At 41.2% G+C, this 24,938-nt stretch overlaps 1 protein-coding gene across 1 annotated transcript in view; it reads right to left on the bottom strand.

The window, feature by feature from the left end:
• Positions 1 to 24,938, bottom strand: part of LOC311524719 (uncharacterized protein) — a 195,666-nt gene that overhangs the window by 155,283 nt on the left and 15,445 nt on the right. The window contains exon 2 of the mRNA XM_084636105.1: positions 10,710 to 10,831. Coding sequence (XP_084492231.1) covers positions 10,710 to 10,831 — 122 coding nt within the window. The remainder of the gene's footprint in view (positions 1 to 10,709; positions 10,832 to 24,938) is intronic.

Below are 24,938 nucleotides of genomic sequence, written 5' to 3'. Positions count from 1 at the left end.
CCAACCCCCAAGCCCACACACACTTCAGGAGTGTTCCCTAAGCACATACAATTTTGATGTGATGTCCGAAACCCAAGTCTCCTACTCAGGGAACTACCTTTCAGATTAACCAAACCACTTATTAATATAGGCAGAGTCAGGAGGGAGCCAAAAGATAGATTTTTTTCATGACTTTTAACATGGTGCAAACTCAGTCCTAGAAACATAGAATATCAGGGTTGGAAGGGACCAGAGGAGGTCATCTAGTCCAACCCCCAGCTCAAAGCAGGACCGATCCCCAATTAAATCATCCCAGCCAGGGCTTTATCAAGCCTGACCTTAAAAACCTCAAAGGAAGGAGATTCCACCACCTCCCTAGGTAACGCATTCCAGTGTTTCATCACCCTCCTAGCGAAGAAGTTTTTCCTAATATCCAACCTAAATCTCCCCCACTGCAACTTGAGACCATTACTCCTTGTCCTGTCATCTTCTACCACTGAGAATAGTCTAGAACCATTCTCTTTGGAACCACCTCTCAGGTAGTAGAAAGCAGCTATCAAATCCCCCCTCATTCTTCTCTTCTGCAGACTAAACAATCCCAGTTCCCTCAGCCTCTCCTCATAAGTCATGTGTTCCAGATCCCTAATCATTTTTGTTGCGCTTCGCTGGATTCTATCCAATTTTTCTACATCCTTCTTGTAGTGTGGGGCCCAAAACTGGACACAGTACTCCAGATGAGGACTCACCAATGTCGAATAGAGGGGAACGATCTCGTCCCTCGATCTGCTGGCTATGCCCCTACTTATACATCCCAAAATGCCATTGGCCTTCTTGGCAACAAGGGCACACCGTTGACTCATATCCAGCTTCTCGTCCACTGTCACCCCTAGGTACTTTTCTGCAGAATTGCTGCCTAGACATTCGGTCCCTAGTCTGTAGCGGTGCATTGGATTCTTCCGTCCTAAGTGCAGGACCCTGCACTTATCCTTGTTGAACCTCATCAGATTTCTTTTGCCCAATCCTCCAATTTGTCTAGGTCCCTCTGAATCCTATCACTACCTGCCACAGTATCTACCACTCCTCCTAGTTTAGTATCATCCGCAAATTTGCTGAGAGTGCAATCCACACCATCCTCCAGATCATTTATGAAGATATTGAACAAAACCGGCCCCAGGACCGACCCTTGGGGCACTCCACTTGATACCAGCTGCCAACTAGACATGGAGCCATTGATCACTACCCGTTGAGTCCGACAATCTAGCCAGCTTTCTACCCACCTTATAGTGCATTCATCCAGCCCATACTTCTTTAACTTGCTGGCAAGAATACTGTGGGAGACCGTGTCAAAAGCTTTGCTAAAGTCAAGAAACAATACATCCACAGCTTTCCCTTCATCCACAGAACCAGTAATCTCATCATAGAAGGTGATTAGATTAGTCAGGCATGACTTTCCCTTGGTGAATCCATGCTGATTGTTCCTGATCACTTTCCTCCCGTGTAAGTGCTTCAGGATTGATTCCTTGAGGACCTGCTCCATGATTTTTCCAGGGACTGAGGTGAGGCTGACTGGCCTATAGTTCCCAGGATCCTCCTTCCGTTTTTTAAAGATGGGCACTACATTAGCCTTTTTCCAGTCGTCCGGGACTTCCCCCGTTCGCCACGAGTTTTCAAAGATAACGGCCAATGGCTCTGCAATCACAGCCGCCAACTTCTTTAGCACTGTCAGATGCAACTTGTGCACGTCCAGCTTTTCTAAATAGTCCCAAACCACTTCTTTCTCCACAAGGGCTGGTCACCTACTCCCCATGCTGTGTTGCCCAGCACAGCAGTCTGGGAGCTGACCTTGTTCGTGAAGACAGAGGCAAAAAAAGTATTGAGTACATTAGCTTTTTCCACATCCTCTGTCACTAGGTTGCCTCCCTCATTCAGTAAGGGGCCCACACTTTCCTTGGCTTTCTTCTTGTTGCCAACATACCTGAAGAAACCCTTCTTGTTACACTTAACATCTCTAGCTAGCTGCAGCTCGAGGTGCGATTTGGTCCTCCTGATTTCATTCCTACATGCTCGAGCAACATTTTTATACTCTTCCCTGGTCATTTGTCCAATCTTCCACATCTTGTAAGCTTCTTTTTTATGTTTAAGATCCACAAGGATTTCATTGTTAAGCCAAGCTGGTCGCCTGCCATATTTACTATTCTTTCAACACATCCTTTATAATACCTCTACAATTCTTTGCTACCCTTGTTGTTTCAGTATGCCCTTTCTCAAAAAAAATTGATTTTGGGTGAGAAGCTCACCTGTTTAAGAACTGTATCTTAACCTGCTTGTAAAATAAAAAACTGCCTACTCCAAACATACATTTATTAGATGTACAGGCACACATTGGGAACAGGAAAACAGATCCCCTTCACAGTGTCATCTGAATTCACCTTTGACTGGCTGGCACTGTAGTCAGAATGGGGAGCTTGCAGTCTAAAAGTCATTCATGGATTTTTATTTCGTAACATGAGTTCTACTGAGTTTTTCCTCACCATCCTTCATGTGAGTGTACTATACTCTTATAATTATATAATTAGCATATTCCGCACCTATTTTTCCCTGGTCAATGGTGTGAAATATAAATACAGATATGCATAAAGCTATATACTTGGCAAGTGAAGAAGCACAGCCATTTAAGAAAAAAATCTGAGTCACTAAGTATTCCCACATTTGTAGCCCAGATGATGGTCTTGTACCTAAATGCACTGATCTATCACCATTATCAGAACAGCTTTTCTTGGTGTGAGTCCATCACTTTAAAATTGTGGCAGACGCATTGGTACAATGAGCTCTTGCACTTGGGACCTGCGTAAATACCATATGCTTTACTGTCAACCACCAAGGGACAGACATGTTTTGGCAGCCATAAACAGGCAATAAGACACACTCCTTGCCTCACTGCCAAGTTCTCAAATCTGCATTTTAATACTTCAATAGCAGCTGCAGAGGGAATCAAATATGGCAGAGGAGAGTTTGAGGGTCTTGTAGAATATTACAGAACATTGCAGATTATCACATAGGTCAACCACATTGTTCGGCAAATAGCACTGTATGACTAATTCAAAATTCAAATTGTGGGTTTGAGAATTATTGGACTATAAGAGGCTACTCCCTCACACCTCACCAATCAAAGGAAGAAGAAAGGACAAAAAGTCTGAGAAACAAACAAACAGATTCTGTTTCTATTTTGGGCAGTTCCCAAAGTTTTAATCATTCCACTCTTGGCAGGCAAGACAGCAGTCCTATTTCTTCCACAACAGGGTCCAAATAAGCCATTCTAATTCCTCTTTGCGAGTAGGGAAAATATCAGAAGGGTTTTGAAGTGATAAGGTCAAAAGGAACCTTCGCATTTAGGTTCAGATTCTGATACTCTTACTCACAGTGAATTGCACCTTATTCTATTCTAGTTCAGGATCCTGACGCAGGGAAGAAAGGTAAGCAGCAGGATACGGACCCTGGACTTCAGGAAAGCAGACTTCGACTCCCTCAGGGAATGGATGGCCAGGATCCCCTGGGGGACTAACATGAAGGGGAAAGGAGTCCAGGAGAGCTGGCTGTATTTCAAGGAATCCCTGTTGAGGTTACAGGGACAAACCATCCCGATGAGTCGAAAGAATAGTAAATATGGCAGGCAACCAGCTTGGCTTAATGGTGAAATCCTAGCGGATCTTAAACATAAAAAAGAAGCTTACAAGAAGTGGAAGGTTGGACATATGACCAGGGAAGAGTATAAAAATATTGCTCGGGCATGTAGGAATGATATCAGGAGGGCCAAATCGCACCTGGAGCTGCAGCTAGCAAGAGATGTCAAGAGTAACAAGAAGGGTTTCTTCAGGTATGTTGGCAACAAGAAGAAAGCCAAGGAAAGTGTGGGCCCCTTACTGAATGAGGGAGGCAACCTAGTGACAGAGGATGTGGAAAAAGCTAATGTACTCAATGCTTTTTTTGCCTCTGTCTTCACGAACAAGGTCAGCTCCCAGACTGCTGCGCTGGGCATCACAAAATGGGGAAGAGATGGCCAGCCCTCTGTGGAGATAGAGGTGGTTAGGGACTATTTAGAAAAGCTGGACGTGCACAAGTCCATGGGGCTGGACGAGTTGCATCCGAGAGTGCTGTGATTGCAGCTGTGATTGCAGAGCCATTGGCAATTATCTTTGAAAACTCGTGGCGAACGGGGGAAGTCCCGGATGACTGGAAAAAGGCTAATGTAGTGCCAATCTTTGAAAAAGGGAAGAAGGAGGATCCTGGGAACTACAGGCCAGTCAGCCTCACCTCAGTCCCTGGAAAAATCATGGAGCAGGTCCTCAAAGAATCAATCCTGAAGCACTTGCATGAGAAGAAAGTGATCAGGAACAGCCAGCATGGATTCACCAAGGGAAGGTCATGCCTGACTAATCTGATCGCCTTTTATGATGAGATTACTGGTTCTGTGGATGAAGGGAAAGCTGTGGATGTATTGTTTCTTGACTTTAGCAAAGCTTTTGACACGGTCTCCCACAGTATTCTTGTCAGCAAGTTAAGGAAGTATGGGCTGGATGAATGCACTATAAGGTGGGTAGAAAACTGGCTAGATTGTCGGACTCAACGGGTAGTGATCAATGGCTCCATGTCTAGTTGGCAGCCGGTGTCAAGTGGAGTGCCCCAGGGGTCGGTCTTGGGGCCGGTTTTGTTCAATATCTTCATAAATGATCTGGAGGATGGTGTAGATTGCACTCTCAGCAAATTTGCGGATGATACTAAACTGGGAGGAGTGGTAGATACGCTGGAGGGGAGGAATAGGATACAGAAGGACCTAGACAAATTGGAGGATTGGGCCAAAAGAAATCTGATGAGGATTCAATAAGGATAAGTGCAGGGTCCTGCACTTAGGACGGAAGAATCCAATGCACCACTACAGACCAGGGGCCGAATGGCTAGGCAGCAGTTCTGTGGAAAAGGACCTAGGGGTGACAGTGGACGAGAAGCTGGATATGAGTCAGCAGTGTGCCCTTGTTGCCAAGAAGTCCAATGGCATTTTGGGATGTATAAGTAGGGGCATAGCCAGCAGATCGAGGGACGTGATCGTTCCCCTCTATTCGACATTGGTGAGGCCTCATCTGGAGTACTGTGTCCAGTTTTGGGCCCCACACTACAAGAAGGATGTGGATAAATTGGAGAGAGTCCAGCGAAGGGCAACAAAAATGATTAGGGGTCTAGAACACATGACTTATGAGGAGAGGCTGAGGGAGCTGGGATTGTTTAGTCTGCAGAAGAGAAGAGTGAGGGGGGATTTGATAGCTGCTTTCAACTACCTGAAAGGGGGTTCCAAAGAGGATGGCTCTAGACTTTTCTCAATGGTAGCAGATGACAGAACGAGGAGTAATGGTCTCAAGTTGCAGTGGGGGAGGTTTAGATTGGATATTAGGAAAAACTTTTTCACTATGAGGGTGGTGAAACACTGGAATGCGTTACCTAGGGAGGTGGTAGAATCTCCTTCCTTAGAGGTTTTTAAGGTCAGGCTTGACAAAGCCCTGGCTGGGATGATTTAACTGGGAATTGGTCCTGCTTCGAGCAGGGGGTTGGACTAGATGACCTTCTGGGGTCCCTTCCAACCCTAATATTCTATGATTCTATGATTCTATGAATAGCTCCATCAAAGTCAATAAGATTAGTCCTGGAATAAGATGCTACTAACCCAGAGTTTGGGCCTCCAATGTTTTAGAGAGTAATGTTTCTGCAGGGAATGATACAGATTCTCTATGTAGATGTTGCTGGAGGATTCTCTGCTCCTTGAGGTCTTCAAACTACAATTTGAGGACTTCAATTGCACAGATATAGGTGTGAGGTCTTTTTTAGGAGTGGTGGGTGAAATTCTGTGGCCTGCATTGTGCAGGAGGTCAGACTAGATGATCATAATGGTCCCTTCTGACCTAAATATCTATGAATCTATGTACAATGTATTGACTCAGTAAGTAAGAAAAACAAATATTTTGTTGTCAAATTTCTTCCTGTTATGAGTCAATATTAGACTCGTTTTATTTCAGGAAAGCCTAACCCTGGTCTATATAAAAGTTTTCTCCTAAATATACTCTGCTGACATGCTTATTCCTAGAGACCTGCTTAATTATCCAAAATGTAAAAGAAGGTGGAAGAGCTCTGTTTGAATAGTCCTGATGCTGCCTCAGCAATTTCTGCTCCTGGCACATGCTAATTCAACAGCCACTGATCATTTGGAGTTAAAGTGCAAGTAGCCAGCTGAATAGGATGCAGTTGTTCTTATTCTTGTGTTGAATATCAGGGTCAGAGGTGCGTACCAGATAACACATAGCAGATGTAGGGAGAGTAAAAAGAATGTTAACTTATGGTGACCACCTACATTTCAAGGAAATAGAAGGACTGTATGAAAAAATACAAGGAAAGGTTATTTTTAAAGGGACTGCATCATATAATATTTTTGGTACAAAAATCATGCAGAATACAAAATCCTATATTGGTATCACAGTGCAGGATCCATTAGGTGAATATTGCAGAAATATATAACATCTACCCTATACTGACTTTATGTACCATAATATGGGACATCTTTAAAACACTAGAAGCATGATCCCCCTATATTCACTACAAACTAGGGAGGAAAAGTTATGTTTCTTTTTACACTGTCCACATGTTCTATAGCAGCTTTGTCATGGAGCAGCAGAATGGCAACCCTGTAAAGGTGAGATGAAGAAAAAAGAAAATCTGATCTGAATTTGAAGGAAGATCTTCTGGACAATTGTCTAGATAAATAAATGCAGACACACCATTCCACTTGAGTAGCCACAAAACAGAGATTTGACATCGGAGAAGAGAATTTTATGAACAGTTTTAGCTGCTTCATCCTGTTTTCTGACCCTGGGCTAGATCCTCAAACCTGCTCCAGCTGTGCAAAAGGCCCCTCGTTATATCCAACAGGCAGTTGAGGATTCCTCCAATAAAGGCATACAGAGTGACAAATTTATGTGGCCACTATAGCTAGCATAACTTAGAACAGTTACTTGGCTGCTCCAAGTTACTGAAGGCTGTTTCAGACCTTGGCAGCCTCACAACTGGGAGAGAAGAAAGGTTCCTCCTGATCATGTCTTGTGCCTACATTTAGATATTGCAAGAGACAGGTGTGAAGAATGTAATTATTTTAGGTATTAGCAATAAGTAAACAATCTACTGTACTTTCAGGGAACACAAAAACACTTAAACAATTTTAGATACAGCAGCCACCTAAAATTCTTGCTTTTGTTTTTCCTGCCAAGAGACATTTGTTAAATATTCTGAAATTCTATAAGGAAGATCATATAAGTTGTAAGGACAAAGAAGTCTTAAAGCACTCCTGATTATTTTGCTAGAGGATGAGAAAATGTAAATAAACCTTGATTGTAGAAACAAAGATGCCTAACTACCTCAGAACCAAATGTATTTCTACCATTCTACATGCATGTACTGTCTAAATAGGTTAAAAATAATTGTGCAAGTCACGATAAAACTTTTCTGACAAAATATGGGAAATTTTGTTGAAAATATCAATAAAAAGCTATCCAGCTCAGACTGCATAGTTTATCTGTGACACAATTACTGGATTTTTTTTTTTTTAAGTAATGTATGTAGAAAAACCTAAAGGAAGGTTATGCGTGAAAGAACATAGGTTAAAGACTAGGTGTAAGGAGGCAAGTTCCCCTAGAGTAAAAAGCAGTGAGTAAAAATAATGATATATAGATGAATGAATGACTTGATGTCATCGACTAGTACTTGCTGTCTATTTTAGAATGAATTGTTCCATTCATTTCTATGGAAATTTTGTTCTGGTATTGAGTATGCAATTCAACTTCTTGATTTGGTCAATTAACAATATAGGCAAGTAAATATCCACAATACTCAAGTGGTATCAGACCGCTCCAATGCTGTTTGGAGGTGCTGATACCCTACTTTTAAAAGGCCTAGTTGCCTCATTTAGACAATGGATTGAAATGAAGGAAAGGAAAATTGATACTGAGGGCCCAGAAGGCCTCACAAATTCTGAGCTTCTATACAACATATATCACATCTCAAGTAACATTAAAAATCAACTCCCCTGATTCTCAGAAAGGGAGAAATATTCAAAATTATTTGCAATCTAAAGAAGTCATTCTTTCTCACAATCAAAACAATCCGCAGAAACGACTCCTAGTTTATGGCTAAAGCTTGGCTGAAACAATCTAGCAAATCATTTCTCAGAACGTGGAAGGGAATGTATCCCCCTCAGTTAACTTTTGGGCTGCTGCCACTTTCCATTTTGGCAACCAAAGGAATGTTGTGGGCACCATATAAAGGCATCTATGGCAGCCTGAGGGTTAAAGTAGACATTTCTTATCTTTGACAGATGGTTAATTCATGGTCATTATTGCTAAATTCAATTGCTTAATAATTTAGATATGACAAACATGTGTGTAGTAATGTTTGCCAGGGCACCCTTCTAGAATCCTAGGATGCAATAACCCCCTCAATGCTTTCACCACACATCCCCATGCTGAGTATGACAGATTGAAACAAATACAGCCTTTCTGGATATTTTAACTCCCTAGCATCGCTCTTGTTACATTAAAGAGTGGTTCTAGGGAGTTGTGTGTTCTGAAAAACAATGAGGAGTCTGGTGGCACCTTAAAGACTAACAGATTTATTTGGGCATAAGCTTTTGGGGGTAAAAAACCCACTTCTTCAGATGCAGATCTTTTCTTCGGGTGTTTTTTTACCCATGAAAGCTTATGCCCAAATAACTCTGTTAGTCTTTAAGGTGCCACCAGACTCCTTGTTGTTTTTGTGGATACAGACTAACACGGCTGCCCCTCTGATACTGTGTGTTCTGAGTTACTTTTGCTAGGGCTGCCTGAACTGGCTTGACTAAAAATAGCAATTTAGTCAGTAAACTTAATAAAAGATCAAATTTTTACAATGGTCTCAACTTATCCTCTAATTTTACAGCTGCACATATTAACATTTAAGCAATCTTATTACCTAACTTGCAGACATAGAGCCTAAGCCCAAAAGGTGCTGAGTATCAGCAGCTCCTATTGAAGTGATGCTCAGTACCTCTCAAGACCAGCCCATAATCAGGGAGGCAGATGTATTAGCATTTGCACCAACAACTAATTGCACTTGTAATTTTCAGCCTGCAATTAATTGTAGTTGCAAAGATGGAGCCAATTATATAGGCAGCCTTTTAAGTATCAGGCTCTTGATGTTAAAAGAAATAACAAGCTATTCCGTGCCCACCCCATGCACCAAACCCAGTCCATTTTTTTTATTTATTTATTTTGAGGGGGAACAGAACACAAATATCTGGCAAGTATTTCTTTAACAGTTCATATTTCTCTGCATTGCCTTCCTTCAGCGAATACAGGCAACAGAACATCCCTCTTCCCCACTTTGGCACCAGAAAGCACCTTACAACAGGAGACTTGATCCAAAGCCCAATGAAGTTTAAAGACTCCCATTGACTTCAAAGGGCTTGGGTCAGACCCAAAGTCAACGTACTAACATTCTAGCACAAAATACCAAGCCACAACACTGGCTGAAATCCATATAATTTATATGTTGTTGCTAGAGCTGTGCAAAAAGTTCACACAACTCCAAAAATCTGAAAACTGCTTGCTCTTTTGTTTTATTACAAATGAGGAACAGAGTCCAGGTTTGCAAAACATTTTGCCAAGGTTCACTAATTTATTGTGCTGATTTAGGCTAATTTATGGGCTTTGTATCGAAATATGCTAAATGTGTGGCTTTGACCACAAAAACCAGGTATAACTCAGTAGCTTTGGGTTTCCTTTCAAGATCTTAAGTTTATACGTTTCCTGTACTTTTTCCCTCTCTTTAACCCACACTGTGTCACTTTATGCCTCTCTCTGCAAAGCCCTGATATGTAATACTTTTAGAACGTAAGCTTTTTGGGACCGAGGTCTTGCCTTTGCTTTTTGGTTTGGTGCCTAATTACACACCATTGTCACTATAGAAAAAATTATACTAATAAAATAAAGAATGATAAAAACCAATTATAATAAAAGGGAAAAGTCACATGGTGTTTTTCCAGTGTGGCTACTAGTCCGGCTCACAATTCTGGCAAGCCAGGAAGCCCCAAGTAAATATATGAAACCTAAACCTTACTTATTAGTTTTCATTTGTTACAACCATGGGGAAAACTGAACCCAAACCCTTCGTATGTTCCGGGCTTGTGAACACATTAACCAGTTCTGACGTAAAATATTCACCATATCTACTTCAAATTAAACAAGAGCTGTGGAAATCCCTCCAAGTCACATCTCACTCTTATTGCATAGTCCACAACACACAAAATCATAATGGCTTTAAACTGTTGCCACTTGGGATCTGATCTTACAAGGTGCTGTGAAGAATTGAACACTCTCAACTCCTTCTGAAACTAATAGGAATTGAGGTACACAGCACCTTACAGGATTTTCTCAATATCTTGTGGGATTGGTCAGTAAGTGCTCTGACATCTGGAGGTTTTAAAACGACACCTCCTTTTCTCGCCCTGAACTTGAGGTTGTAACCATATGTTTGTAAAAGGTTTACAGAACACAAATAAAACCAATGGAAGCTCATCATAACAGTACACCAACATATGGTGTACTGTGCAGAGTGAAAGACAATCTAAGATGGAAGAGAATATTCTGCATTAGTTCCCTCACCTTTTGTATCCAGGTTAACACACACTTCTGGTGAGCAATCAAGTTTTTGCAGTCACAGAAGTGCAGCAGAGCGTCACGACCCATCTCGTCTCCTTCTCGACAGATAAAGCATTCTTTTGACTCTAATTAAAAAGATTAATAAAGTAAGAGAACACATCAGGTTTGCATCAATCATAGCCCATGTGGTTCTTATTATTGCAATTAAAAGTTATCTCCTCAAAATTGTTGGATGAAAGTGCCATTGTCTACAATTGAAAACACATTGAAGGGAGTTTTCCAACTTATTCTATTTTAAACAGTCAAATTTAAAGAACATTGTGGAGATAATGTGTTCAAAAGAGTCCTTAAAGGCAATCTATCAGGAAAAATACATTTCTGTCCCATGAAATCCCCTTATAAAGAATGTGCATTGTGCATCTTAGTGCTTTTTGTTTTAAAAAAGAATGAACATTTTGGGCCTAATTTTTGAAGGTGCATCAAATGCAGCCTCTGTTATTGAAGGGGTAATTTAGAGTTCAGTCCTGCAACATGCTGAGGCCTTAAACTTGCACTTACATCACTGGGAGTTAGAGTGCCCAACACTTCTTAGGAGTGCTCAGCACTTTCCATGATCGAGCCTTTACTGTGCTTAAGTTCTTGCACCCAACCAGTCAAATTTTTAGCTGGTGCAAATTGGCTCTGTTGATGTCAGCGGAGCGTGGTCATTTACATCAGCAGAGAATTTGATCCTCAGTTTTTCACATCCAAGCTTTTGCACCCACAAAAACTTGGATTTGTGCTTACTGCATTTGCAAGCATAAATTAACTATTTTTTGCACAAGCAAAATCTTACGTGTATAAACCTGTGCAATCCAAATGCACACAAAATTGCACCTGCTGTTTTAATTAATTTGGAAGTCTGGCTCTTTATGACTTTCTTCGAAGTATGTTACAGTTTCGAATTCTGCTGCAAAGCATAGTTTTAATGACAGGATGATTAAATAAAGAATGCTAGTATATGCTGATGGCTTTTTAAAGCTTTCTTTGTGTAAGCCAGCTTTTTTGTTTTTTAAACTGATGCTCTTGTATTTGGCAACGGATGCAATGGCTTCATGGAATTCTGCTAAAAAAATATCCAAAATGCAAGTATACTTACATACTCAGGCACTAACTTCTGAAGTAGTTTGCTTGATGCTATTTAAATAAAGATTTGAACACTGGGAAAGGAATCTCTTTTCCAGAACCAAATGGGAACGAAACAATTCTTAATATGTAATATATCACAAAGAAAAACCCCAGTGGAAATCACAGAGAAAATACTTGGATTTTTGTGAAATGGGTGATAAAAGGCCCCTGCCACCTCTATCTGCACTGAAGGCTGCTCATCATTTTGCCTTTTCTGGTTTCTGAAAAACAACTGTCCCTCACATCACATGTTGCTGCTCCATGGGCAGTGGCGGCACTGTGGATTTATGTGACAAAATGAGGATAATCAATTTCAATCTACTCAAACACCTTTTAGAAAAGTGCAACAGACATCATGATTTGTACTACAGTACTGGCATCTAAGAGGGCCACATTTTTTGCTCAGATGTAAGCACCCAACTCTCACTGACTTCCAAGGAGCCACGTTTACACATCTGAGGGCAATTTGGCATTTAAAGAACAATCATTTGTGAAAAAAAAGAAACGTGAGAGAAGTACAGAATAAGCACCTATACTCAGTGATGAGCTGCCAAAATCTGAAGAACCGGTTCCTTCAGTCACTCTGGGTCTTCGGTGGCACTTCGGCGGCAGGTACTTCACTCGCTCCAGGTCTTCGGTGGCACTTCGGCGGCAGGTACCTCACTCGCTCTGGGTCTTTGGCGGCACTGAAGTACCTGCTGCCGAAGTGCCACCGAACACCCAGAGTGAGTAAAGGACCCACCGCCGAAGTCCTGAAGCGTCACCGGGTGAGTGAAAATTAAAAAGGGATTCTCAGCCAGGGGAGCCTCCCCAGCTGGGAGCTCAGGCGGGCCGGACAGGACCGTCCTGTGGGCTGGATGCGGCCCGCGGGCCGGAGTTTGCCCACCCCTTTAACAACCGGTTCTAAACCGGCTTCAAAATTTAACAACCGGTTCGCGCGAACTGTTGCGAACCGGCTCCAGCTCACCACTGCCTATATTTACATGGCATAGGGAATGCATGGGGAAACTCAGACACTGTTAGCAAATGGAACTTTCCTTGCAATGGCCACAATGAATATGGTATTACCCACACACCTTGTCTCCACAATGAATTTAAAGAAAATGAATTTCAAAGAAAATGTAGTGAAAAGGGAAGACATGACACTTGACAGCTGATAAAAAGCCTGTTTATGTCTAATACAGAGGATCAATTATTGAAGAACAGTTAAATGTGACCCATTTAATTCTGCAAGGCATCCAACACCTATAGTACTGTGCTAGGTAAGTGCTGGTCATGCAAATTAAAGCTGCCTGGGAACACATACAGTACTTTTGACTTGCACTTACAATTTTCTAAGTTCTCAAAAACTTTTAGAGATGAGGATATGTTTTACATTCCCATTGAGGCTATTTCCTTCCCTTTTCTACATTGTCTGCCACCCTTTGGAAAAGCATCTCCTCTCTGATCTCCCTGCATATTTTTGAGCTGTATATCCATATCTAGGAAGGAAAAAACTAACGCTGTACTTATTCCTGGGTGTAAATTTAAACAAGGAGTAGGAATGGGCAACCCAATTAAGAGAAAAATTCCTAAGTGGCCCAAGACTTGGCCATTGATCCTGAGGAAGAAAGGGGGAGTAAGAATTCCTTTTACACTCTGTGCAGGCCACCTGGACCCTTTTCTATCCTTAGTCCTAAGTATTATATGTAGAAACAACTATGGAATAGGTTTTCAAGAATTTATATGTAATTTTAATTGGCTCTAATTTAAAGTCTAGAGAGAGTCAAAGTTAACGTAATTTACCCCCTTACTGTGAATTTTACTCAAAATTAAAATACCTTTTAGATTCATATCTATTCATAAACATGTTCATACACACCCCAACTTGAATAAGGCACACAGAGTCTAAATGAGTGCATGGAAATCCAAATTATACATCACCCCTGAATTTGGCACCAAGTACCTAATGAAAATTTAACAAGTTAGGTGAGCATTACAATCTAAAATGCAATGACTAAAATATATATATACAAAAAATTAAGAGAAGTTATGCTGGTTCAGTTAGCATACCATGTACCTGTATCTAAATACAGATGCACACAAGGGCCGGCAATCATCAGTTTTTTTATAATTGTATAGATTTCAGCGAAGAGGGATATTGCTATATAAAGGAAGTCTCCCTCCCCTCCATTCCCCAAACAGCTTTCCAAAGACTAAAATATGCCTTTTCTTATTGCTGTTTTTAGCCAGAGCATCAATAATTAAACAGGCCATGGTCAGGGGCCCCAAAGCAAACATCACTGGGTTCTGGATGTGCTCCATGCAATCCTGCAAGATGTCTAAAGCCAGAGCTTCGGTCCTGACTAGATTGGCAATGACCCTTAGAAACAATAGGAGGAACGTTCAGATTGGATGATCCATGCTACTTCACTTTTATTTACTGGAACTGAGCCACACTACAATCTGAAGCTTCTGCTCGTTTCCTTGGTTTCTCTTAGGCACTCAGATACTACATTGCTGAGCAACACAAGAAGCTATATGAATAAATGATAAAAAAGTTTCCCAATGTCATGGCTACTAGAAGTATGCATTATGGAATTAATATGATGACATGTCTGGATATTATCGCCACACACTACAGACTAAAAAGTCCCTCATCTTTTCTTGACTTCCCACTCTTTCCCTCCTTCTTCCTAAGAGCCAGTCTGAAAATCTGGCCCTTCCTGGATTAAAAAAGATACATATATTACCATGTGTAGCTAGTGGTTTGGATGTAAGTGAACAGATGTAGATGGGTTATATAGCTTCCAGCCCAGAATGCCATTATGTATTTTGAAACTGTAGCGGGGTGTATATGCAGTACGTTTAGTGATACTGTCTCACATTCTCAACCATCCACACATTTTATTTGTCAAATGGAGACATATGGCATATAAAAGATTCGTTTGGGTTAGGGGTAGATTTTTCCAATATTACCATGGAATATAAAAAGAAAATTGCTAGAAACCATTTGGTCACAGATCAGTGTTGCCATTATTTGTGCAGCTGGAAAAATGGATGTCGCTATATTCTTCCTGTGCTTACCAAAGATCTAGCCAGCATATAACAGAAAAGCACATGCACACTTACTGCCACATCTCACTAAGTATGAATCCCCACCCTCCACACCAAGAAGGTAATTGGAAGGAAATCGTTGCAACACACTTTCCAATGACTTGCCTGTAAGAAAAAACGACCTCAACTGTTTATGCCAAATCATTGGCACAGCCAATAGTCCAGTGGAGTTCAGTCTAGACACAGGAACTGCTAACACAATATGTTCTTGCCTAAGTATAATTTCATTAGTTACCAAGTGAAAAAGGAATGAGGGTGTTTCAAGACATTTATCAGAGTGGTAGCCATGTTAGCCTGTATCAGCAAAAACAACAAGGAGTCCTTGTGGCGGCTTAGAGACTAACACATTTATTTGGGCATAAACTTTCGTGGGTTAGAACCCGTGTTCTAGCCTATGAAAGCTTATGCTCAAATAAATGTGTTAGTCTCTAAGGTGCCACAAGGACTCCTCGTTGTTTTTTCAAGGCATTTAGTATATAATATTATCCATGTGTGTATATTATTTATTAAGCACCTGGATTACACCTGTCACACAAGACAAATAAAGACAGCCCCCACTAATAATGTATTCCATGTATTACACACACATACAGAACACTATTTGTTAAGCACGGTTATTGCACGGTACAAGACAATTCCTGCTAATAGCATTCTCTGTATGTTTGTGTACATATACAGAACAAGACAAATACAGTTACAATCTAAGAAACAGGCAAAAAATCAGACAAACACACACTGGGAGATGCAGCGGATAGCAATAACTTAGAACATTAGTTATTATTAGTATTAATAGTTATGGAGTGGGAATGGTATAAAGTTGATGGGATTTAGTTAGTGCTTTTGAGCCACACAGAAGTGGGTTTCTCATAAATATCATAAAAACTACATTGCAGCAGCACTGAAGGGGTACCGCTTCCAAAGTGCTATGCAAGGTTTTATAGCCACGTCACTCCTAATGGGCTGGATACTCAGCTCATGAAAGTCAGCAGCGTTCTGTTTACTTTAATGGTTCAACACTGATTTACGCCAGCTGAGAATATGGCCCAATGACTCTAATGGGACACATGTGGCTAAAGCCTTCACAGAACAATTTAATGATATATAAAATGAACTGACAAGCCAAGAAATTCAGAATTAAGGCTGCTATTCCATCCATATTTCTCCCCATGGCGCATTGCTGTAGTGGTCTTGATATCATACAAGCTGAACACTGAAATAAAGTCAAGTCCTTACTCAGGAAAACTTCCCACTGACACCAGGGAAACCCCTACTGATTTCAAAAAGTTTGTCTGAGTGAGGAATGTAGGACTGGGTCTAGTAATCAGCCTGACACCATAATTTATTGACTTTTGCCAATTTAAATTGGATCCCCGATTATAGTTCTCAACCTGCAATGGCTCCAGTTTAGGTCATGGGCTGAAATTAGATGAGGATCTAAACTGCAAAGTTTGGTTCTAGATGCAAAATTCCCTAAATGTGAGGGTGTTGATGGTAAATAGGAGACTAAGGATTTTGAAGTGATGTAAATTCCCTTTTATGTATCTAAACCTACAGAGCCAGATCCTCAGCTAGCATAAATTGATGTAGCTCCTCTGACATCAGTGGAGCGACGCAGATTTACACCAGTTGAGGATCTGGCCTATTATGGTCTACAGTCTCCACTGAATAATTTAACAATTCTAATACTAATAAGGTGAGGTATTAGGGTCCAACTGAAATCACATTAAAGGCGGTGGAAAGGCTGTCACTGAACTGGACCCCAGAGGTGAAAAAATTACTAGTATGTGTAAAGAGAGAAAAATTTGGGTCTCAAATGAATGCTATCCTTCATAATGGAAAATCACCTTGTGATGGGGTGGACTAGGCCCAAAGGTCCCCTGCTGGAGGCCTCAGGGTTCTGTCACACCCATCCCAGGAAAGGAGTGAAGAAGAGGTCTCCCAAGTGGCCTAGAGTGGTTGCGAGGAAGCAACCAATCAGAGGGGCTGCTGGAACAGCCAACTGGGGGGCAGGAGGGCCATATAAAGGGAGCTGCAGTACAGAGCAGCAGTTAGTTTGTGCTTGGAGCTGGAGAAACAAGGACTGTGTACTTGGCTGGAAGAGAAGCAGGGCCACAGACAGCTCAGTGTGGGCAGGGACTGGGGGAGTGAGAGGCTCCTAGCTGGCTGCTAGGACTGAGCCAAAACCAGTTTGCTAGCAGGAACCAGGGGAGCAATGAAGGAGCTCCTGGCTGGCTACTGCGACTTAGTGGGGACTGAGTCCAGGAAGGGCCGTAGGAATAGCGTGTCTTCAGGGAGGAAGCTCTGGGGATTCGGCTGTATACCAGGGCTAGGACTACTTAAAGACAGAGCCCAGGGAGGACTAGAGATACCACCAGAGGGGTACTGAGATGGGCCCTGATGGATGGTATACCCGGAAGGGGTCTGTTCTGGTTCACATGCAGACAGTGTGAGAGACTTGGCAGGAGGACTCAGCTGCTGAAAAAACTGCCTGAGAACCTCTGAAAGGGATCACCAGACCTGAAAGGACACAAACATCCAACCAGAGGGGATGCTTGCAAAAGGTGGGTGCCAACTCCACTGCATACCTTTAATACTATTGTTACTTTGTTCTTTGTATTTAAATTCCTTTCGTACTCAGTGAAATTCAGACACAGATGAGAACTGTACCTTCATCTTTACTTTGTGGCATCTCTATTTCATTATTCCAAACCCAGCAACTTAATATCCCACCAGCCCCCTACTGTGCATCTGTCCTCTAGACCTTAAGTACCTGTTCTTCCAAGCTCTACTAAGCCCAAATGAGTTTGTGCATGTACATTCTATTATCTACATGAACAAAAAAACAGAAAACCATGCTCAAAAACAGTCTACAAGTCTGTGTGCAAAATTGTTCATGCACAAACAGAAGCTCTGTGAAGGGCCCTTTGTCCCTCAAAGTTAAGGCTTGGGAGAAGAAGTTCCCAGGGCTTGGAGTAGGTACAATTTTCTTGTAGGTGTGATTTCTTTAACCTCCGAACAAACCTGCGGAGGTTGGGTCACTCTTGCATTTGGATCCTTCAGGATTCCCTTGGCCTTATTTAAAACAGGAGCATATTTGCAGTCTGAACAGTAGAATGTACAGAAAGGGAAACCCCACTTTACTAGTATAGAATATCCACAGTATCTGAAAGACAATGGTAGCATATCAGGTCACAGATGCTTGCAAGAAAATTTACCACTTATCCACCCAAGCTGACCCTCCAAGGACCATTAATGTACCTCAACGTGCCAACACAGATTTATAAAAATACAGCCTTAATGTGTGTGTGTGTAGGTAGAGTAAGATTTTTTTTCTTTTAAAACACTGTAAACCACAACATTTAAATCTTCATCCAGCCAAAAAATAGGTAAAATGAGGTAACAGAATTTTTGTCTATTACAAAGCCAGAAACATTCTTGCAGGGCTGACAACTTCTTATGTACCAAGTTTCAACCTGAGGTTGAACTGACAGCCATTAAAAACCTCTCATGAAGAGGGTTTAAAATGGAAGCACTTATGTACTATTAGAAAAGCATGACTGGTATCCTGGATATTTTATATGTATATTAGACTATATCTATTTATTAGTATGCTCTTTCACATGTATCACTAAGAACTGAATTTAGATCAGTATCTGTGTGTGTTGTACATATTTTATACACACACATACTATATTGACTTCTATCACATATTGCATGAATCAATCCCTTAACAGTTTATGATTTATGCAGCTTGCCAGTAAAGAAGTAGGCCATGCCAGCCTTGAAAGCACTTTAGCTTGGTTGTTTTTAGTCATGAAGGACATGTTGTCCTGTAATTATTCTGTCATTTCTTAAAAGGTGAAATCCTTAACAGGTTCGTGCTTTGTGTTGCTATGTGTATGTGTGAGTTTCTGTCTGAACATGTCTTACAGAGCTGGAATCATCATTCCAAGTTACTTTACAAGGAACTACATAGAACTGGACAGCTTAAAATGTGTTAAATATCCTTGTAGTTTACTTGGATTATTTTGGGGGGGAGCTGGGGAGGAATAGCATAGGGCAGAGTCAAGGAAATCCTTAATACATTCCAATTACAGGCCTGATTCACAAAATACACAACTGCATAAAATGTCACTTTCTGTTTTGATCCTGTCAGTAACATAATGTAATGTGTTTTCATGTACCACTTAACTTGAGTATCTGCAAAATGTGCAACTTTAAACAATTATGCAAATTTTAAAGTAATGCATTGAGAGAGAAACTAAAAGGAGATTCTGGCATTAATCAGTGATTCCAGGCTCTACTTGCAACAGTTCAGTAAAATATAGGCTAACCTTAGTGCTAGTGGCTGAGAGGCAAGGCTTTTCTTCTGCCTCAAATTAACTGGAGTTTTAGCTTATTCAAGAAAAATGTAAATGCTATGGGAATACAAAGCTCCTTTTTCTGTACAAAAATCTGCCATCCATTTTAAAGGACTAGCGCCGTGAAACATCACAGGATATTTCTTAGATAAGTCAGAATGAATATTTAGTGAGTTTTAACGTCAACTCCTAGAATGATATACAAATCACATGAATTATGGGAGTATTATAAGAGATACTTTTTACAAGTCCTGCTGTGCCCAAGTATTGCCTGTATATCAGATAAAAGAAAAGGAGTTCTTGTGGCACCTTAGAGACTAACCAATTTATTTGAGCATAAGCTTTCGTGAGCTACAGCTCACTTCATCGGGTGCATACTGTGGAAAATACAGAAGATGTTTTTATACACACAAACCATGAAAAAAATGGGTGTTTATCACTACAAAAGGTTTTCTCTCCCCCCACCCTACTCTCTTGCTGGTGGGGGGAGAGAAAACCTTTTGTAGTGATAAACACCCATTTTTTTCATGGTTTGTGTGTATAAAAACATCTTCTGTATTTTCCACAGTATGCATCCGATGAAGTGAGCTGTAGCTCACGAAAGCTTATGCTCAAATAAATTGGTTAGTCTCTAAGGTGCCACAAGAACTCCTTTTCTTTTTGTGAATACAGACTAACACAGCTGTTACTCTGAAACCTATATCAGATAAGCGTATGAAGCTAATACAGTAGTTCATTGGGTATCTGGGTACAGTAAACTGGTTTGGATAAAAGTAGAATAGCACAATTTGGATCAAAACTAAAACAGGACAAAACTTGAACCTTTGATAATTTCAAAAAGTGTAGTAAAATTATTTTTTAAATAAAGATGGGTCGGAAAGATAATGTGGGTCAGAGCACTCCAAATTTTAGGAAAGATCAGACATTGATCCCAACTTTGTGGCTCAGGTCCATTTCTACTGGTTAAAAATATTTTGTGTAACTCCTTGCTTTTTTACTGCTAAGAGGGGAAGGAACCACAACAGAGCCATTCTCATCATGAATTGACCAAAAATTCCGCCCACCCACCTCAATGGGTGGGGGAATGTGAAGGGGGTGCAGAGCATGGACCATCTAGAGTCTAAACTAGGCATGGGAATCCAGCCTTGCAGGTGCTGAAGGTCTAGCTAATTGCCTGCTTGGGGGACAAAGGAATTTTTTCTGCCATACAGCCAATTGGCAGAGGCCTGGGAAGACTTTTCACCTTCTTTGCAGCACATTTGAGCCATAGTAGGTTAAGCAGAAATGTGCTTAATAAATACCTAAGTTACTTGGCTGCCATGATAATTTGTCACAACTTGCAGCCAGTTTCCAGTGCAGTTAAAAGGATAAAATGAAGGGCTTGCTGACACAAAAGGCCAGTGATTTTGCTGATGGGCTCCTGGGAAAGGCTGAGACCTTGTGGCCCTCACAGCATGAGGTCCCCACACTTCTGCATCCTCTGTTTCCCTTGTAGAAAGCATGCGATGGTAGGACTCTTGAGTGAGCTGAGTTGAGCCATGCAAAGTTACAGATGATATGGTAGGAGCCCTATAAACCCCACATTGGAACCACTTAATGCCTTGTATAGGAGAGTATGGGTGATGGGCATGTAGTACCTGTTCCCTGAGTTTAGGTTTACTAAAAGTTGTGGCCTGGTACATGAATGGATTTTATGCATCTCTCAATCCTCATTTTGCCGCCATGTTCAGATCAATGAGGAAATGATGCATTTCTCACAAGAGAGCCTGATCCTGAAGCTTTCTAGCCCATTCTCCAGACTAATGGGGTTGAGATAATATCCAAACTTTTGGATGCTTATCTGAACTGAACTGACCTCTGTATCTTTTGAGGTTTCCCAGTTTCTGGCTTCAATACATAAGCACAATGAGCACTTAACCAGAGAGTGTCAGCTGTTCACTTTGAATTTCCCAGCTTTAGTTGGCTTAGGTCAGACCCTCAGTGTCACTTAAACAATGTTTTGGTGTTATATTTTAATTTTGAAAGGATTATCAGGGAAACCTACCCTTTCCGTTAATTCTCTTTGAAAATTGGCAAGAGTTTTAGAAGGATCTACTAATATCCTCACCAGGACTAATAAAATACCTAGAATAAAATGTGTAATACAGATGAAAAACATTTTAAAAATTGGTGGAGGTAGGAAAATACAAAGATTTTTTTCAATCTGAAACTACAACTGCCATAGTAAATTACTTGGAATGCAGTGCAACATGATGAAATACCATAAACTATGGTGAGATTCTGTGTGTGTCAGTAGTCCATTCCATGTAGTTTATGGATAAGATAGCCATTTATTTTTCTCTTTATGGAGCTAACGATTACATACCATTGAAAATTTTTGACTGCTATTTGCTGATTACAACACTTGCAACAAAAAATAAAATAAAATCCTATTGTCTTTAGCAGTAAGTAGTATTCTACCCAAGAAAGACCTCATAGATCAATAAAATCACGCTTCTTCAGCTACTCCTTACTAACACATGCATGGCACTAGTAAGCTAGCGCAGCAAGGCATTTTGCTAAAGTTACATGTGGAAGTCACTGTGGAAACAAGATTGAGATAGGATGTAACAAGTGCATCGCTTCATACACACAGGTCTTCAAACATAAAAATCTGGCAAAGCTCAAGAAGCAAAACAGGAGGTAAGACAGTTCTCATATGCTGCTGCTCTTAATGCTCTTAAAGTATGTTGGATAATTAGGTAAGTCAATTCGTCCAAACTGGGTGTGAGGTTTTGTTTTAAGCCCTGGTATGGAATGTGCTGTTATGTGTGTCTCATTTACTATGCTATTCTGAGGTCTAAAGCAAGGGTTTCTGCGCCAGATAACATACCTAACTGCACAAAGTGACCAGCTACATTTCCTTTGAAAGCTATGTCAAAATCTCTGCAGTCTCGGGGAGGAAAGTACCTCATTCCCTTTGCATTAGTCACCCAACCAGAGATTAACCTAATGAGCTTTTTTTCTACAGGCTTGGCTGGCACACCTAGGATTTGCATTACATACCTGTGATTTCTCAACATTTAGCCCAGAGTGTGTACATTTAAAGGCAGACTGCTATCATCTTTCCAGAAACTATTAACTTCAACTTTACTGTAATAAGTTACTGAGTTAAAAAATGAGGCCAGCCAAGGGGTGCTTTCTGGGACTTGGTAGGAAGCTGACACACGACTAAGTAGGGTAAAAACATATGTGCGTGCGCACACATACGAACACACAGGAAACTGGTATGTGTCAAAGAAAGGGCAGCATGCTGAAAAAAATGGATAGTACTTTTTTTTCCCCCCTTATTGCGTCTTCCTTCCATTATCTTCCCTGTTACTGATTTCAAGCAAGCACTGGCATCCATTTGATGTCAGTAGATTGTTTGCAGACTCCATGACAGAGTTTCTAGCTTCCTCCCAGCTGCATCCTGCCCTATCAGTATGCAAACAGCCTTCTCTCTTCTACCTCCACCCACTCCCATGAACAAAGACTGAGTGTCAATTCATAGAGAAACCATAAACCCTACAACTTTAATTACTGTAATAATTGTTTTTATTTGCTTTGCTTCACCAAAGAGACTTAATCCCAAATTCTACATGCCCGTGCAATTTTTATTAAATAATCATACTAAATTCTAATGGACTGATACTCACTAAACCCCCAAACCACCATAACTAAAATCTCCCCCCTTCAAAACAGTTTACTTCAGTTGGCCTGCCTCATCAGAAAAAGCCAGGGAAATAAATAGGCCATGCATTGAGCCCATAAGGTCAACAAGTCTGGACTCTCCTGATCCCAGGGACAGGAGTGTAATTTCCAGATTCAAGGACCGCTCTCTGATAATGCCCAATTACAAATCTTCCTGCTACATATGCATCTAGATTCTTACATAGTGCCTATCACTATAGTGTCCGAGTGCCTTCCACAAGTAAAAGGGTCAACACTAATATGTGTCTCACCCTTCTCTGCTGACAAGAAGTAGCCTTGGTTTTGGGTTTGATAGTGATCTAAGTGAGGGTGCTTCTACAGGAAAGCATGGCTGAAAAGATGGGTTTTACATTTAGCTCTGTAGGAGGACTTTGCTGAGAACTTTTGCCTGATAATGCCCTGTTACAAGCCCTATCCCAGTTAAATTGGTAGCTTGCTGCACCTCAGCTGATATCAGTTGTTGTGAAATCACATATGGAGAGGCAGTCAGGACCAAAGCCACCTACAGTGTAAGGTTAAAAACAACACTTTACACTTCCCCTACAAACAAAATGGAAACCAATACAGATCACAGTGTAATGTGCTCAGTGCTGGACAATGTGAATGCAGGCAGCCCTGTTGAGCACCAGCTGATATTCTTGAGTAATCTCAGGGTGTATCCCAGTAATCTGTAAAATGAGCACATGATGACAAAATATACAGCACAGCCCCGATTTACAATAAGTAAAGTAGCAGGCTTTTATGTTTCATTGTGACAGATCACTGCTGTCACTCCCTAAAGGATTGATCTTGCAGTCTATACAGGGTTCTGTCTGCCTTAACCATGCTTAAGGTACTTATCTTGGTATACAAGTGCCCACATCAGTTTTCCCTGGATGTGGACTGCAGAATGGGCCATGAGGTACTGACCATGATAGGAACATAGAGGGCAGGGAATTTTTTCCATGGATAAGGCGAGCACCTGGGAACCAGGCTGCTGCACCATTGGATCAAGGTTGCCAGTTTTGGTTGGGTGTATTCCTGGAGGAATTTTATCACATGACAAACTTTAGTTAAAGATTAATCTTTAATTCCTGGAGTCTCCAGGAATTAAATCCTGGAGGGCTGGTAACCCTAGGGGGCAAGGAGGAGAGATGGTCCTAGATTATGATACCAGTGGTGGAGAGTACGTCCCACTAAGAAGCACAAAGCTTGAACGGCAGCCCACTTTCCCTGCCTACACAAGCTAAGGGAGAAACAGTCTATTTCCCTAAGAGTCAAATTACACCAACAGCTTCATGGCTTCATCACTGGAGCAAGGGGTAAGAGCAGTCCAGCCAGGGCCACAGCCTGCTCTCCTCAACCCCGACGAAGGGCACTGATACCAGCAGAGCATGAAATCCCCAGAAGCACCTCTTCCTCCTACTTTTACAGTCTCTGGGCACATAAGGCATGGCTGAAAACTGACACTGACTGTTTACTGCTGGACACCTATCACCATCTCCCTATGCGGGAGGGCTAAGAAGACACTGCCAGTTCCACATGAAGCCAGTCAGCGTCCCCATTCTGCCACTTCCTATGGACAAGCTTGGATTGAGAGACATTGGCAGCTGTCTGTTCTTGCAGGCCTTGCTTTTAAAAAACAAAACAAAACCACCACCACAGCTTTTCTGCTATACCATTTAGCAATGGGTGAGACTGCAAATGTGTATCTGTCTAGTAATAAAGCAATTAGTTATAAATGTGGAAGAAACTATGAGGTATAAGGAAGCAACATGTTTCCACCTATGTCATTTTACCAGGATCCTATGCTTGTTTAACATGCACAGATAGCTAAAATAGCTAAATAAAAAAAATTATTACTGATGCTTACAAATAAAAGATCAACTGGGATCAA

Source organism: Lepidochelys olivacea, assembly GCF_965140295.1.
Source record: "Lepidochelys olivacea isolate rLepOli2 genome assembly, chromosome: 8".
In the NCBI taxonomy this organism is placed as follows: Eukaryota; Metazoa; Chordata; order Testudines; family Cheloniidae; genus Lepidochelys; species Lepidochelys olivacea.
The sequence above is the reverse complement of the archived record's forward strand: the minus strand, read 5'-3'. Positions and strand labels throughout refer to the sequence as shown.